An 18040-nucleotide genomic window follows, 5' to 3' on the forward strand; every position below is an offset into this window, starting at 1 on the left:
ATGATTGGTTAGAAGAAAGAGGGAAATCATTTTCAACCTTGTTGATCATTATAAAATTGACAAAGAAAAGAGAGAGAGAGAGAGAGAAGAGAGGGGCAATTCACTTGATATATATTTTTTTTTTTGTCACAGAAAGTTATGAAAATGACAAGTAGCTGATTCTTACTGATTGACCAGTATAAGAAATTAAACTTTAATAAACCAAAATGATGTTTGAATCAAAGGCTACCACAAAAGGTTTGACTCCGTATAAACAAAGAGATAATAATGGTTGCTAAGTATTATTTTTTGTCAAGTGAAGAAATGAATGGAGGCTCAAAGCCATTGACAGACTGTTAGAGAGGTGCCCAGAACACATGGGATGATTTTCTTATCCCGTGTTTTTGCATGGATTCTAGAGCTTAAAAGTATTGGTCAGAAAGCCTTCCAGCACATCTGCTTGTTCATTAAGCTTGTAGAGTCTAGGGCTCATAAAACTAATAAATATCGGTCAAGACAGAAACGTGATTTTGTTGCCACCACTAACCCTAATATTCTTCTCCATTCCGAAATCTGTTTGCGTACGATTGAGTGTGTCGCGGGTTCCGATCCAGGCAAGCCGGGTCTTTGCAAGAAACGGGATGCAATTACAGGGGATGATAATGAAGTGCGGCTTGAGTTACCAGATCTTGTACTCTGCTGGAAGCAATTCGTTGACAATTAACCAGATGTTCTGGAAGATATACTGAAGACAGGGATTAAACTATACATGCGATTCATGCCCGCCAAGTTACATCACAAAACACAAATTATAATAATTACACAAGTATGATCAAGCCTTACCAAAGAGTGATTAAATTAAATAGATATTCTAGAAGAGGAAAGGGATATTATATCATATAATTACATGAACGGATGAAATAAGAAACACTGATCAAAGAAGATTGAATACACCTTTTTTTTTTCTTCTATTGTATAAAAAATGATGTTCAAGTGCCGCAAATATATTTTAAAAAATAATTCGATTTTACGAGTTATAAACTTGATTAAATCAAATAAGTAATTGATTTTATTTAAATTAGATAATTAAAAAAGGCAACAAATATAGGAGGATGAAATGTGCTAAATAATGACCTAAAAAATTAAACTTGTCAATCCTAGTTAGCATGACAAACTTATAACCCCGATAATTAAAGTCGAGCCAACCTGAGTTATACCACCAAACCTATAACCTAGGTCATATGTTTGGAATAACCCAATAGAAAAAATAAAATAAAATAACAAAGCTAATTTTTTTTTTTTAAAAAACAATGTTAACCCGTATTAACTTGGATCATTAGATCCGAAATACCTTATATGAAAAAACTATAAAGCTTAATTCTCATTCAATTTAATGTTGAAGAATAAAATTAAAAAAACAATTCAATTATACAAAAGGATTCAGAAAAAAAATCACAATTAAAAGAATGAGGATCAAAATTGAAATAAAAAATAAGTTATATTTTTTATTAAATTGTGAAGTCAGTGTTTGGAAACGTGGTTGAAACCGTGATTCTCAAATATTTGAATATTTTTCTTTTTGCTTAAAATTTTTTTTTTTGTATATTTTCATATCATTTTGATATGTTGATGTCAAAGATAATTTTAAGAAAATAAAAAAATATTATTTTGATGCATTTTCGAGTGAAAAACATTTTAAAACGCAACAGCTACCACAATCTTAAACATCCTAAAATTAAAAAAAAAATCAATTTAACAAAAAGAACCCAAAAAAATAAAAATCAAATGAATGAGGAACAAATCGGAAACAATAACATATCACAAATTAGGATTGAATGATAAAATTGAAAACAAATCAAAATTTTATAAAGTTGCCAAGAACAAAAAATAAAAAAAAAAACAGGAAAGGAAATCCCCATAAATCATAGAATAACTCTAAAATTTTGCATGGTCAATGCAAAAATCATAGGGGGACAAAGAAAAGAGAGGGGAAAAAAATTCACTAGTGATAAAACTGTACCTCCATCGACCCACACACACTGCCTCAAAAGAAAGACCATATCACAAAGTTTCCAATGACACGGTGGAAAGGGGATTGCAACTGCCAAGAGGCACCCAACGTGTTGTCGAAGGTCACGAGTACCTCCCATGTGGAAACCTCTTTATATATAAATATTTAAATATCAAATTGTTTCTTAATTGATATGATAATAACAAAAAAAATTATTGTGAAAATATATATATAAAAAAACCCTTGATTACCAGTTTTAAATTTTTTCTTTCAAGAGCATTTTGATGGTTGCATTGTGTTTTTTAATTTGAAAAAAAAATTATTTATTCCTAATTTATTTAATAATAATTAATGTATCTTGTGAATATATTTTAATATCCTAATAGATTTCAATTTAATAATCCTCGTAGGTGTACAAATGCATCTATGTCTATGGTGTTTTTCCATGTCTTGTTAATAAAGTCACAAAAAATGATGGTGTTCCTTAAATCTATACCTTAATATTTATTTAATTTTTTGAAATGATTATTTATGATTTCAGCGCTTGTTAAAAATGACTAGGATGTGATTCCTTCTTCAACAGGAAAAAGAAAAAAGATTTTAATGAAAAAGAAACCCAGTTTATTCAGTAATTACCAACCGTCATGAGCAGTGATAGGTTCTAGTTCTAGGGCACATAGATCCATTGAGGCATTGGCCCAGTGAACTCAAGGCCCAGATTCAAAACTCACTCACTCCTTCCTCTTTGCTTCTTTTCATTTCATAACGACGTCGTTCTTCCTCTTATAAATAAATTATATCATCTCATCTCTCTCACAAATCACCCGCCTTGTTGTGGTCCTATTTTTGAACTACAGAGAACTCACCCCCACCACCACCCCCTTCGCCCCCTCTCAATCAAAAAGCAAACTTTTCTTATCCACACTCTCCATAACGATTTCACATTTCATGTCACGTTAAGCTAGCTTGATGCTTCACGTGCTAACTTTCCAGTAACGCACACAAACCGTTGGATAAAATCACCAAGCGAAACCATCTCCTGAAAACTCTATAATTTCTTAATATTTCACTCCCACGCTTAAAGAATACCATTATTATGCATAACCAATTGATTTTTACGACAATTTACCATCATGAACATGTAAGATTTCCCCTTTTTTTAGGAAAACAAAAGGCCTGAAAGGCGATTGTGTTATTCAAAACGATGCTTTTGAGTGACCAGAGGCCAAATTATTGGCTTTAGTTAGTGTAATTGGTGTTTTTTGTTCATTTAATTGTCAAAATTGAAAAATTTTCTCATGTTTTTCTTGATTAAATGTGGTTTCGAGCTTGAAGTTCAGGTCTTGACTGTTTTACTTGGGTTTTATTTGGTTTTTTTTTTTTTTTTTTTTTTTATAATAGGGGTTCTTGTATGTTATTTGATCAAGTAGAACAGAAAGATGATGTTGTGTTATGGAGTGCTATGGCTTCGAGTTTTGTCAAGAATGGGAAGTATAAGGATGGAATTTATTGGTTTAGGAGAAATGCAGAGTTAAAGTTTGGAGGCTACTGGTGCTTGAGATGATCTTAGTGAGTTGTGTTGAGGAAAAGAGATTCGTAGGTTGTTGATATAGATTGTCTTTCTCAAATTCACGATATGTTCATTGTGTATGCAAAGTGAGGGGAATTGGAGGGCTGGATTTGGGTTTTTAGGGGAGGTTGGAAGAAGGATTTGATTTCTTGGAAGACTGTAGATTCTTGGTTGTGCTGAGAATGAGTTTTGAGAATGGAAGTTCGCCAATTAAAGGATATGGGTTAGATGGATGAGGACTTGAGGGTCTTGAAACATGTTGGATTGTGGGGTAAAGCTCAATGATGTTGTTTCTCTCTTTTCAATCTGCCCTTCGTCCATGTGAGCTAGAATGTAAGGGTCATGACTTGTTTATTTCATTTAAGAAAAAGTATGGTCGTACTCCAAAACTTGCACATTATGCTTGCATGGTGGATCTGCTAATTTGGCAAGGAAATGTTGAGGAAGCTCTTGAATTTGAAACAAAATGCCAGTGGAGCCTTTAAAAGAATATGGGATCTCCTCTTGCTATTTGTAGATCTAGAAGTTGTGGGTGAATGAGGTGGCAGAATTTGTGGGAAAATGGCTTAGTGCCTTGGACCCAGAAAATACCATTTATCCGGAGACTTTGTTAGACTTGTATGCGAAGGAGGTAGATGGGACTATGTGGCGAGGCTCAAAATGTTGGCAGATGGCAAAAGATTAATGTAGAGAGCAGAATGCAGATAAATGATTGTCCACACAGGATTTCCAATTCATTAATATCAACAGGTAATTGGTCAGTTGATTTCATGTTTCGTCCCTATTCATTACATGGTTCATAATTTCTAAGGATGGGAGTTAAATGGCCTTTTTTTATACACCCTGATTGTATAATTTATGCTGCTCAGATGCTGATATTAAAATGATGGTCATGAATTTTGGAATTACAATCTTGGACTGTTTCTTCATTTGTTTTGGTCATGAGAATTTTGAAATGGTCATTGAATTGTGTACTTCTGTTGGGTGAATTTTCAGTAATCAGTTCAGAAAGGAGGTATACTGTAAATGTAAGGGAGAGTTGGTTAACTAAATGGTGCTTGATGATCCACTTGAGTATGTGACCATTGAAAAGGGTTCTAATTATAATGGTGTCAGTCTCACATAAAACAAAACCTAAAAATCTACATATTACTTATCATGCAATATATATAACTTTGGTCAATCATTATGCATTCAAACTATGAAGTTAATTAAACTGTAGGTCGGGTAAGAAGACCTCTGGAAGCTCTATGTTAGACCACACTAGGCATATGATTTAAAACATAAAATTTGTACTATGTTAGGCTACAGTTTCACTCTGCTCTGAAACTACAAAATGTTGTTCATCATAACAGCCATCAGGTAACAATTTATGAAACTCAAGATTTGATTTCATTGCTTCGTGGCCCAATAATTTAGGGATTCATTTAAAACAGCTTTATCTACTTATTTTGTTTTAACTCCTTTGACAACTCAAAGTGCTATTTATTTAAACTTCTTTTTCCTCCTTTTAAACTTGACCGTGAATACTTGTGCAAGTCGTAAAGTAAATGAAACTTTTGTTCTGAGGAATAATAGGTAAGATTTACAGCAGAAACTATGGTAGGGTGGTTTTTTCTACCCTAAAAGTAATTGCAATGAGGAATTTCATCTAATAATACTCTCATAGGTGTACTGTAGAGACTTGATTTCTCAATCCACTAACCAGTTTGTCTTCTTGTGATTTTATTTTGATGTTGTTTTTAATTTATGTTTCATTTGTGATTTAGAATTTACCTATGAAGCATAATAAAAGAGGGGATTAGTAGAGGAACAAAGGAGAGATAAAGATTGGACTCAAATTCATTGCTAATGTAAGCAAACATTTTTATGTGACATCCATCAATTTCTTGTAATGACGCATCAGTGGATTAGATCACTGATCTTACATAAAATCACCATCTTTGACAGAAAGAAGTACTCCCAGAGAGGACTTTCCATTGTAAATCTCTGGAAATTTTCATGGTGGAGGTTCTGGCTTTATCATATTCAGAGAAATACTAAAAACAATACAGGAAGATTAGAAGTATATTAATTAATTAAATTATAAGTTGAGTAACATCAGGCTTCTCTCGCCGTTATATACATTAGAAGCTTCTGAATAGTCGTTTCTGTAAGAGTACTTTCTCTTGGTGACTATGGGCAACGGGCCTGAAAATTGTAGCCTGCATCTGTTCAATAGCTGAATGGACACCAATACCTTCATTGAGTCCTTGGTTGGTCAATTTTGCTTGGGAATACCTTTTTTTTTTTTTTCCTGGTATTTTTGTATTGAGAGGTAGGCTTGTTGTTTTGCACCTAAAACTATGTTCATGCGTTTGCTTAATAAAGAAATATTTGACCTGATAATCTTGAGATTTTGTCTCTTTGCCAACCCTATGGAACACATTTGCATCATGGGATGCACGTCTGTCTCAGGAGTCACGACCCATTTGAGAAATTCTGTGTTTCATAAAAAAAATGTTATCAGGAAATGGATTCTTTTCAAATTGGTACGAGTTTTTCCTTAGACCGATGGCGAGAGTTCATCAATTGTATACAAAGGCTAATGTATTCCACATGTCTTCCAAGCTAACCTCCGACCGAGCTAACAACTTTTATATTATTTAATTCTAAGGTATACAACTAATTAAGGGTTGCATGTTATTTCTTTCCTTCTTTTTTCTCTTTCCTTTTCTTTTAAGGAATAAAGTTGAGCTGTAATGATATAGATGCTTTAGAATGAGGTTATTTGATGTTTCTATAGCAATTAATCACATATTCATATTAATATTTCATTTATATGATTAATGGTAGAAGTCATTTATAGCAATTAAAATTATTTTTTTATAGGGTTTAAAGATAGTAATTTTTAAATAGAGAATTTTATTAAATGAAAGAAAAAGTTTTAAATTCTAAAAATAAGGATGTTTGTTCTTGTTTTGGTATGATAGATGTTAAAGAGTAATATAAAACTACTCTTGAAACCTCACTTAACAGCTTAAACTATTGGGTTAAAATCTAAACTTTGTTGTTTTGATGGAGTGAGGGGATTGAAGAGTTATTTTCTGGAAATATGTTGGATTTGAAAGCTCGTCAGACTCACTTATCAGTGAGTTACTACCTTATTATTGGATTTTTTAGACAGGATTTTAGGTTTTTCCATAAGGTGTAAAAAAAACCTAATTATAAAGTTGTATTTGGACCAAAGTTTTGAAACCCAGCCTGGCCCGGCGGGTTGACACAAAGCTGAAATTGGGCCGGGTTGAAGAAAAAACAGGAGAATAAAAAACCCGACGGGTTGACCCGGCGACCTAGTTAAGACACGACTGCAAATCCGATAACTTTTATATATTATTTTTTTTTACTAAAATGACGTCGTTTTAATTTTTTTGACCCAGCCAACCCGGTCAAAACCCGGAACCCGGGTTTTAGATCGGGTCAGGTTTTAAAACTATGATTTAAATAACTAAATAAGGGGTTCATAGCCATTTTAAGAACTAATGATGAAAGTATTGTCAAGTTTCGTTTGTAAAATTTCGTTTCCAGTTGGACCATTCGGTAACGCCCACTTGGAGAAATAAAAAAAAGTCTTTGATGTTGGAGATAGCAAATTTGAAAATATGGTTGTAATTATTTTTTAAATATTTTTTATTAGGAAATATATTAAAATAATATTTTTATTTTAAAAAAATTATTTTTGACACCAGCACATCAAAATAATCTAAAAACACTAAAAAATATATTATTTTGAAATAAAAAAATTAAATTTTTAAAAATACTTTTAAAATATAAAAATAAACAAATGCTAAACGAATAAAACAGCACGTTAATTAAACAAATGAAGAGTAGGATTTAGAGTTCGTACAGTAAAAGGCTTTCAACTTTGAGGGATCTCAAGTAGGCAAAAAACGATGGGGTAAACATGGATTTTTTTAGAAACTCTTGCCGGTATCTCATGGCTTCTGGTTCACAGGCAGATTTAAGACCCAAAATCATGAATGAACAAGTTGTCCTTTCTTCTTCTATTTTTTTCTTTCCTTTTGAATTATAGATCAGACGGTCTTAAAGGGAAAAAAAAATGGTCCTAATTGACCATTTATGTCCCTAAAAGTGTTTTATAACCCCTAAGGTGATTCGAATCAAAATCCATCCTGGCATTTCCTGCACTTCAAGATGGTAGACTTGCCATTACAATAACTCAAAATGATTCGTTGAATTTCTCTTATACAACATTTATTATCCACCACGTATCCAACCCCATATAATAACGCACCGCAAACCCATAAATATTCATGTCCACCATATAAATCTTCATCTCATATCAAGAAACACAACAATCCAACGGTTGAAGTTTTTTTTCCTGATCTCCTAAGATCACGGAGGTATGAGTGCTTGTCCAGCGAAAGTGTACCTTGTGGAAAGAAAAGGCTACAAGAAATAAAGAGAAGAAGAAGCATAGGAAGTGTTCCAGACGGTATTCATCAATATTCAGCTTACTAGCTAGCAAGTGTCATCAGCTATTACAAAATTCAAATTTTCCTTATTAAAGGTAAGTTCAAAGGAAAGGAGTTGTTATTAGACCGTTGCTTTTTGTAATATAACGTTGTCTTTCGATTTTCAAATTCCTGTTGGTTCATTTCTAAAAGATGGAATTTATCAAAGACTGGCTTCTGTTATAAGTTTTACAGAAAATTCAGTGCATGATTACGTAACGACTTATGATTAAGCCCTTTTGCTTTTTGTAGCTAGAAAGGAGAACGCTTCTTTTTCTTTCTCTGCTCTTTTGTTTCTTTTCCTTGTAATCCTTTCTTCTTCTTCTCCTCCCAATCATAAATTCTGAATTTTAAGCCAGATCCCGGGTGAAAGTATCGGATTCGAGTATTCCTAGATTCCCATCCGTGGATTGTGTTTTGGCAATGATCAAAAGAAGTTTCCCAAGTCTAGAGCCCGCTAACCAAAGTTCTCAACACTTTCATGGTTATCTTGCAGATTTCTGAGCTATTACGCCACAAGTACTAGTCTTTAAATGGATAATTCATCGAATTTTGACGAAATTTCTGAGCCCAGTTATCAACCCTCACCTTCTTCTTTGGATCAAAATGATCAATCAACCGTGGAAACTCCAGTGTACTCAACAATGAGTGGTGATTCTTTCATGTTCGGTCGGACTTATTCAGAGACCTCAGCCTTCTCTGATCCCATAGATGATAACAGCTATTCAAGTGAACCTTCTCCTTCTCACTGGCCGGTAACCAAATCTGGAGCACAAAATCAGGCTATGTTTGGACGACTAGAAATGAAGCAACAGAAGCAAGTTGTGGATGACAAGTTGGATGATCAAGAATCAGTTGACTTACGTATGATAGTTTGTCTTTTTGCTGAAAAATCTGTCCATGTAATGGACAAGACGGTAACAATTTTTTGCTTAATTATGGCAGAACTCGAGACGATGAAAGAAAGATTCTCAAAGCTCTTGCTTGGCGAAGACATGTCAGGAAGTGGCAAAGGTGTCTGCACAGCTGTTACTATATCAAATGCCATAACCAATCTCTATGGTATGTATGACATCACCTTGATTTATTAAATTATATGGTTCTTTCTTTCTTTCATCCAGTTCTCCATCACTGCTTATCTTTGATGCTTCCTGCAGCAACTGTGTTTGGGCAAAATTTGAGATTAGAGCCACTGAAACCTGAGAAGAAATCGATGTGGAAGAGAGAAATGGATTGCCTTCTTTCTCTATGTGATTACATAGTAGAATTTATCCCCAAGTCTCATAATTTGCGAGATGGGACAGCTCTTGAGGTGAAGTTTCGTTAACTATAACCCAAATTTCAAAGGACTTTGTCCTCGCTTATCTCTAACATAATTGATTGGTCTTTCAGGTGATGGAAAGCAGACCAAGATCAGATATTTACATCAACCTTCCGGCATTAACAAAGCTAGACGCGATGCTCATAGTATGAGAAGCTTTCTTTTGCAAGGAATTAGAACAAACTCTGTTTTCATTTCAGTGTCATATATTCATTATAACTTGGATTTTACTTGACAGGAAGTACTGGATAGTTTCCAAGATAGAGAATTTTGGTATGCAGAACAAGGAAGCATGTCTTCGAATTCAACTCGTTCGGGCTCATTTCGCAGAGTTATTATTCAGCGCAAAGAGGAGAAGTGGTGGGTGCCAGTCCCATGCGTCCCACCAGATGGCCTCTCTGAGAAGTCGAGGAAGCACTTGCGACACAAACGTGACTGTGCATATCAAATTCACAAAGCTGCCATGGCCATTAACAGTAGCATTCTTACCGAGATGGAAATTCCACACTCTTACATGGCATCTCTTCCAAAGGTTAGCCTTCTTGCTAATCAAATAACTTAACAAAAATGTAATGATTCTAGATTTCGAGGTCTCAGAGTGGTGATGACTAGCTTCCATTTTCTGAAAAAACACTATGAAATTATCTCATTCATTTAGGCTTTAAAGAATAGCGAAGACATGTTCCAGTATTGACAGTATGTTATATCAAAATGTTTTTATTTCAGAGTGGAAGAGCGAGTCTGGGGGACACGATTTACCGTTACCTGTGTACAGCAGACGGATTCTCCCCAGACCATCTCCTTGACTGTCTCAACTTAGCATCGGAACATGAAGCACTTGAGCTTGCAGACCGAGTCGAAGCTTCAATGTACACATGGAGACGCAAAGCATGCCTAAGCCACTCAAAATCCTCATGGGACTTGGTAAAAGATCTCATGTCCGACATTGACCGAACTGATAAAAACCATGTTCTAGCAGAAAGAGCCGAGACCTTGCTATTTTGCTTGAAGCAGAGATACCCTGAACTTTCACAAACATCCTTGGACACTTGCAAAATCCAGTACAATCGGGTAAGTTGTGTAATCATTAATCTCACTGCACAATATCAAGTTTATTAATTTTTTATACAGAATTAAATGGGAAGATAAATATTGCAGGATGTGGGACAAGCAACACTTGAGAGCTACTCAAGAGTTCTAGAAGGGTTAGCATTCAACATTGTTGCTTGGATCGAAGATGTTCTTTTCGTGGACAAGTCAGCGAGAACCCAAGATCAATAGAAACCACATGAGTTTCAAACATCAGTGATATATAAGATATCTTAATCAAGGAGCTCTATCCCAGATCATTGTCCAACAACTTTCTGTAACACGCAAGTTTTGTAAGGAATAGAGTGATGAGTCTAAGAACTTCCGTGTACTTTTGTGTGTAAGAAGTTAAAGGCAGTAGTTCTTTCATAGGAAATATTTTCTGTACTGACTCAGATCTTTTGAGCAAGATATGTACATTCCGCATCCAGTTAAGATAATTTTAATTCTGAAACCTCAAGAATTTTGTTTTCGTGCAATCGAGCTTTCAATTCACGGTTCTTTTCCCCCACATACAAATTTGAAACAGAAAAGTAAAGATCAACTTTTTCCAGCATTAATTGATATGCAATCCATGGAGATAAATAGAACAAAAGATGATAAAAGAAAACAGGAGTAATGAAACCCATATTATATTCATAGCATCATCAATCCAATAAAAGTCTGCAATTCAGGCAACCCTCCTCGCCCCTTTATATCTAGCGATATCAACAGAAGTCATGCTAATGGGCCGCCACTACCACTCTGTTTCACACATCAGTCAATGAACCGCTCTTGAGTCTTAAAGGTAGCAAGGGTCGTTTTCTTGGAGCAGAAGAAGATCGCAGAGCATCAATCTTGGACTTGCATTTGTTACGGTCCCCTTTGTTTTCTTCCAAACACTTCTTTAGTGCTTCAGCCCCATCTTTAGACAATTTCTTCTTTGTGCCATCATTAGCTCCAAGACTATCACCACTACTCTCTCCCTTCTCATTATCCATTGTATCTGAATGATCATTCACATTCCACATAAAAAAAAAAAAAAAATCAAGAAAGGTTATTGTACACAATTTTTCTTTTTAGAGAAAGAAAATAAAGATCTTTTATCAAAAAAAGAAATACAGAAACCTGATTATTTCATGACTACTTGATTTTCTTTCTTAATACAGAGTACTCAGGGAACTTGGTAGTGAATTATCGAGAACCTACCAATTTTCTTATCAGAAAACTATGTAGTTGGTGAACTTACTTGATTTGAGTGAATTGTGATTTAGGGTTTTTCAAGCAGGAAATAGTGAAGTAATTTCGGGGCTGTAACTAAAGTGAAGTCATAGGGTGTACAGTGCAGAATATAAATGAGAAAAGCAGAGAAAGGGAGGGACTACCAATCAACCAGTCGCACACCACGCGTTTAGGTATTAACTGCCTGTTTCTTTGTCTAGTTCTCCAACAATTTGTCTTTTTCGGATTGGAGCCTAAATAGATATCGGTTAAAATTTATTTATTTTTATTTAAAATTACTTTTTTATGTTTTTATCATATTTTGATATCAAAATTTAATTTTTTATTTAAAATTACTCTTTATGTGTTTCTAGGCAAAAAAAACATTTTAGAAAACAATAACCACTACATTCTTAAATATTTCAAAAGTCAAAGTCATGTGTGTTGTCTTGTGGACTCCTTTTATGCTCAATAGTCTCATCAAAAAAAGGATAAATTTCACTTCAACATCTAAAGTTCTCTTCTAATGTTTCATCTCAATTTCTTCCATGATCAATAATATATTTTATAGGACTTGAACTTAATTGTCAGAAGCGAGAACTGGACAATTTAACGAGGATAAAACAAGTTGGAGTAGAATCATACATGGAAAGGAGTTCGTAGTTAGTAGTTAGAAAAAAAAAAGAATGGATAATATAAATAAAGCAATTGTTAAAACATGAGAAGTAAGCTAGAAAAATTAGTTTTTGCAATTCAATTATTTACTTCTATTCTTGTTTTTTCATTTCATCTCAATTACAATTCCTTTGTTAATAGGTTATTAATAAATTGGTATAAAAAATGTGTGTACTAGATCAATAGTAACAAAATTGCAACAAATCATGGTGGAAAAAAAAATCAAAGCATTAAAGGAACACAGAAGAAGGCTTAATGAACAAATGCAAAGCATTCACCAAAAACTACAATATTTCATAGTTGAGAACCAGAAGCAATGTTTGGAACAAACCAAGAGGGATGAACATATCAATTTGTAAATGGAAGCTATGATGACTATTTTAAGCCCTTCATGGTTAGCTAAGAAGCAAAAAAAGCAAGAAGGGATAGTTCAACTTCTGAAGGAATAAATCCTAGCTAAAAAGGTTATAATTGTGGTAAAGCCATTAAAAACCATGAAAATTATAGAATTGGGTACAAAGTGGCATTATCTAAAGTGAAACTACCAGTCTTTTGAGAAGAAACTTGAAAAGATGGATTAGAAAGCGCAAAAAATTATTCAAAATGCACCTCACTCCAATGCATCAATTGGTAGAAATAGTTGTTTTGTATCTTAAAAGGAAGGCTGAAATATGGTATAAAGGACTTTTGTTAGGAGGCAATGATCTAGCAAATTAAGGAGTTTTCCAAGGCAATCTACATAAGGTTTTGGTAGTAGAAATGATGTGGTAGAAAAGTTTAATAAATTGAAGCATGATAAAAAGATGGAGAAATATATGAAAAGATTTTAAGAACTCAAATCTTTTACAAATACCTTTAATTTATTACTGCTAGAATCCTATTATATTTCCAGCTTCAACAATAGGCTCAAGGATGGTAGTAAACTAATGCTCAAGATTCTTAAACCAACAACTTTAACATATACTTTTGATCAAGCTAGATAGAAAGAAAAACCCTATAATGCTTTAGCTAAGAAGAATATATTTATTCCAATAATTACTTAATCATATAGTATAGGAAGATAATTAGGTAGTATACCACCTAAGTATTTTAATCATTCTAAAGCAAAAGTGTCACATAGTTCCAAACAACTTTCTAAAATATTATAAAAAGGTTGGAATAATGTTTTAAGTGTGAAGAGAAATATATCCTTGAAAATCAACATATAATGAAGAGAATAAACATAATATAAGGAGTGGAGGATGATAGGGAAGAATTCTTAGGTGTTGACAAGGATAATAGTAATGAAATTATAGTAGAAGAAGATAGTAAAAAATATGAATTGTATTTAAATGTCTTAGATTATAGTTATACATGTAACACTAATTAAAAGTAACTGTCAAGAAAGAGACCTTATCATTTTAATTGATAATGACAGCACACATAACTTTATTGATGAATTTATTATAAAAGAAATCAAGATAGTAATTAGGAGGATTGTTATATTTGCTATAATAATAGCCAATAAAAATGTCATCAGTTGTAATACCCACAGTCCCAGGTTTATATGGTTTATGCAGGAATATGAATTTCAAACATATTTGAGAATATTGAAATTAGGCATATGTGATATGGTATTAAAGGTTGATTGGTTGAGTATTTACTTACCAATCTTCTTAAACTTCATTAAAATAAAGTTATTAATTAAGAAGGATAGAAGAATGATCGGATTGAAATGAATCATAGAAGAAGCAAGATTATAAATTATCTCAATTACAAGACATATAAGTGTTTAAAGGAAGTAGTTCATGGTTTAATTGGAAAGTTCTTCTCCATAAAGATGTTTAAAGAAGCAAAACAAGTCATGTAAAATTCAGAAGTGTAGGCCTTATAAGAAGACTACAAAACAACATTTCTAGAACCAAAGCACCTATTACCTACAAGACAACTGGATCATAAGATTCCTCTAATTCCTGGAGCTAAGTTGGTTAATATTAGACCTTATTAAAGCTCATTTATGCACAAGAAGAAGATAAAAAGTTTGGTTAATCAGATGTTTCAGAATGGAATTATTTAACCAAGTTGCAAACCATTTATTTCTCTTGTTTTATTCGTAAAAGAAAGAAAGATAGCACTTAGAGGTTTTGTTTTGACTACATGCAACTCAATGACTAGATTATAAAGAATAAATTTTGCATTATATTGTTTGATGACCTAATAGATTAACTACAAGACTCTCAATTCTTCACAAAATTGGATTTAAGATCTAGGTATCATCAGGTGATAATGCATGATGATGTGCAAAAAACAACTTTTAGAACTCATTATGGGCATTATGAGTTTAAAGTAATGTCTTTTGGCTTAATCAATGTACCGACCACATTTCAAGCCTTAATAATCCACATAGTGGAACAATTATTGAGCAAGTTTTGTATGAGTATTCTTTAATGATATTCTGATATATATTTATGCCCTAAAATTATATATCAATTATTTAAAGATGGTACTGGAAACTTTAAAGGATAATCAATTGTTTGTTAAGCAATCAAAATGTTCTTTTTATGAGCAACAAATGGTATACGAAGGACATATAATCTCATTAAAAGGTATAACCATTGATCTTAGAAAAACAAAAGTTGTGAAAAATTGGCCCACTCTACACTCAATTAAAGAATTGAGAGGGTTCTTATGAGGATTTGGAATTATTTGTAAGCCTTTAACTAAACTATTAAAAAAGACATTTTCAGCTGGAATAAAAAGGCTTATGAGGCTTTTTTACAAACTAAAAGAAGCATTATGTAAAACTCTAATGTTAGATTTTTCAAATTTCAAAAGAATCTTTGTGTTGGAGACTAATGCATGCCCAATAAGATTGGGTGAGGCTTAAGCTATGATGGGAGGCCATTTGCCTTTTTTAGCAAGGCATTAGGTCCTAAACATCAAGGATTGTCAATTTATGGAAAAGAATACATGGCTACATTGATAGTAGTGAAAAGTTGAAGATATTATCTAAAGCATGATGAGTTCATCATCAAAATTGATCATAAGAGTTTAAAACATTTATTAAAACAAAAGATTCATACTTATTTACAAAAGAAAGTGTTGACTAAATTGTTGGGGCTAAGATAACATATCTAATATACGAAGGGAAAATAGAATGTGGTAGTTGATTTCTTGTAAAAAAAGAAAACATTTGGTTACAAGGAGAGTTTAATAGCCAAATATAGAATAGTTTGAAAAGGCACTACAAGTTTATGAGTCGTTTCTGTAGTAATACCAACATGTTATGATGAGGTCAAAGAAACTTATAACAATGATCCTTAGTTGCAATGAATTATTGTTGAAAGAATGTTAAATGCAAGTGGCTAGCCAGATTACATTTTTACAAAAGCCTTTTTGAGGTAAAAATATATAATAGTAATTAGGAAGGAAATAAATTTAAGAGATATTTTGGTTAGTACTATACATTATTCATACATTAAGGATCATAATAACATATATAATTCTTATAAAAATCTCAAATCTATATTTTACTAGCCTTCAAAAAAGACTTTGGTAAAAAAAAAATTGTGAATGAATGTAATATATGCAAGCAAACTAAGTTAGAAAGGGTAGCTTATCCTAGTCTTCTACAACCTTTGCCAATACTATAGGGGACTTGCAAGAATATCATAATAGATTTCATAAAAGGTCTACCATAATCAAAGGAAAATGATATCATAATGGTGATAGCTGTAAGATTCATCAAGTATGGATACTTTACTGTATTAACATATTTTTTTACTACTCAAGGTGTGGCTCAGATGTTGCTATATTATTTCTACAAGTTCTATGAATTGTCAATAACTATTGTTATAAACAGGGATACGATCTTCACTAGTTTATTACGGAAAAAGTTGTTTAAGTTGTTGGGGGTTAAATTGTTAATGAGCTATTATTATCATTAGATTGATGGACAAATTGAAATATATAATAATTATTTGAAGATTTATTTGAAGTTTATGGTTATGCACAATCCAAAGAAGTGACTTCATTGGTTATCATTAGTTCAATGATGGTGCAATTCCAACTTCTATTATATCATTAATATGAGTCATTTTCAAGCTTTATATGGTTACCCTCCATCATCGACTAGGGAATTAATTACACAAGAGATTACTTTCGTGATGCGGAATATGTAGTTTAACATGGATCAGTTATCAAAGACGTAATTAGAAGCAATTAAACACTTAATAAAACAGATTCCAGACAAAGAAAGAAATGAGAGGGAATTTGAGGTGGAAAACCTGGCATACTTTAAGCTACAACCTTATAGACAAACCAATATGGTCTTAAGAAAATATATTAAGTTGAATACCAGGTTGTATTGTTCATACATAATTGCACAAGAGATTAGATTAGTAGCATACAAGCTTCAGTTGCCAGAAGATCCACTATCCACCCTATATTCCATGTCTTTGCTAAAAAAGAAAACGGGAAACAATGCAATAGTTTCCTTGGTATTGCCAGGGTAGATGAATATGGAAGAGTAAAAGTATATCCATTAGCCATTTCGGACAGGAAAATTATAAAGAAAGACAATCGAGTTATAGTAATGGGGCTTATGCAAGAGTCCAACTTGTTCAAAGATAACGATACGTGGGAAGATTTGGAGGAACTTACAAATCAATTTCCTAATTCTTGCCTTGATTCTTAACGAAAAGAATCTTACAGAGAGAGAAGAGTGTTACATGACTTGGATTTAATTGCCAGAAGAGATGATTGAACTACTTAGAGTGGATAAAACAGGTTGTAGCAGAACACCGATAACAAAAGGCAGCAGTCAGCAGTAGAAGAGAATCACATGTGAAAATGAGTTAGTTGGTAGTTAGAAATCCCGTTAGAAGTTAGTTAGTAGTCAGTTGTTAATTAGAAAGAGGAGAAGACATTGTATAAATAAGACAATTGTAAAAACATGAGAAGCAAGCAATAACTCCTCAGTTTCTGTATTACACTCAAATTCTTTACTTCTACTCTTCTTCTATTTCTTCTCAAATTAAAATTCCTTCGTTAAGAATATATCTCAATTTCATCTCAAGATGTATTTAATTATAGATTAATTAAATATGACAAAAGATATTACATAGTATATATTTGTGGGATCGAAGGGGGGGGAGCCAATGAAATTGAAAGAAAAATTAAAAATATATATATATATATATATATATATATATATATGCAAATCTCAAAATTCTTAAGCGATGAACCTGTGATCGTTTGCCCTTAAACCCCATTAATATAGGTGCACTCTTAACTAACGCCACGTTAGATGCATTACTTCTAATTACGAGACGAGATATGAGTATTATTCATCGACTGGAACATACTGAATGACAATTTTATAACCTTCACTTTCTGGAAGCTTATTTTCTCAGGACTTGGAAAAAGTTAGAAGAACATCATGGAAAGAACCACCGTTAATGCGAGATGGGGAGCTTCACCGCCTCGATCGTCTCTGGCAATGGAGAACAGAAGTGCCCAAGATGGTCAATATCAACGTGCGGGCCTTAGAAGAGGAAAGCGTGAGGGGCTATATGTACCCTTCAGGTCCAGTATCCATCAGGACTCTGGAGGTGTCTGCTAAAGCTGTTGAAGCAACAATGAAAGGCTGCGTTTATATAAATAATAATAATAATAATAATAATAAAAAGGATCGATTTCTT

General features: G+C 33.0%; 1 protein-coding gene and 1 long non-coding RNA gene across 2 annotated transcripts; one reads left to right on the top strand and one right to left on the bottom strand.

The window, feature by feature from the left end:
* The first annotated feature begins 7734 nt into the window (after positions 1-7734).
* Positions 7735-10938, top strand: LOC118057766 (rop guanine nucleotide exchange factor 3). Its single transcript, XM_035070453.2, has 8 exons — positions 7735-8130; positions 8571-8938; positions 9020-9136; positions 9232-9386; positions 9467-9541; positions 9634-9927; positions 10122-10466; positions 10554-10938. The coding sequence occupies exons 2-8, from the start codon at positions 8608-8610 to the stop codon at positions 10674-10676; spliced, it is 1440 nt and encodes a 479-aa protein (XP_034926344.1). The 5' UTR covers positions 7735-8130; positions 8571-8607; the 3' UTR covers positions 10677-10938.
* A 146-nt stretch (positions 10939-11084) lies between these two features.
* On the bottom strand, positions 11085-11970 carry LOC118057767 (uncharacterized). Its single transcript, XR_004689021.2, has 2 exons — positions 11592-11970; positions 11085-11469 (listed from the first exon to the last, which is right to left on the bottom strand). It is a non-coding gene; the product is annotated as an uncharacterized lncRNA (long non-coding RNA).
* Positions 11971-18040: the final 6070 nt, after the last annotated feature.

This window comes from Populus alba, chromosome 2 (genome assembly GCF_005239225.2).
Source record: "Populus alba chromosome 2, ASM523922v2, whole genome shotgun sequence".
NCBI classification, from domain to species: domain Eukaryota; kingdom Viridiplantae; phylum Streptophyta; class Magnoliopsida; order Malpighiales; family Salicaceae; genus Populus; species Populus alba.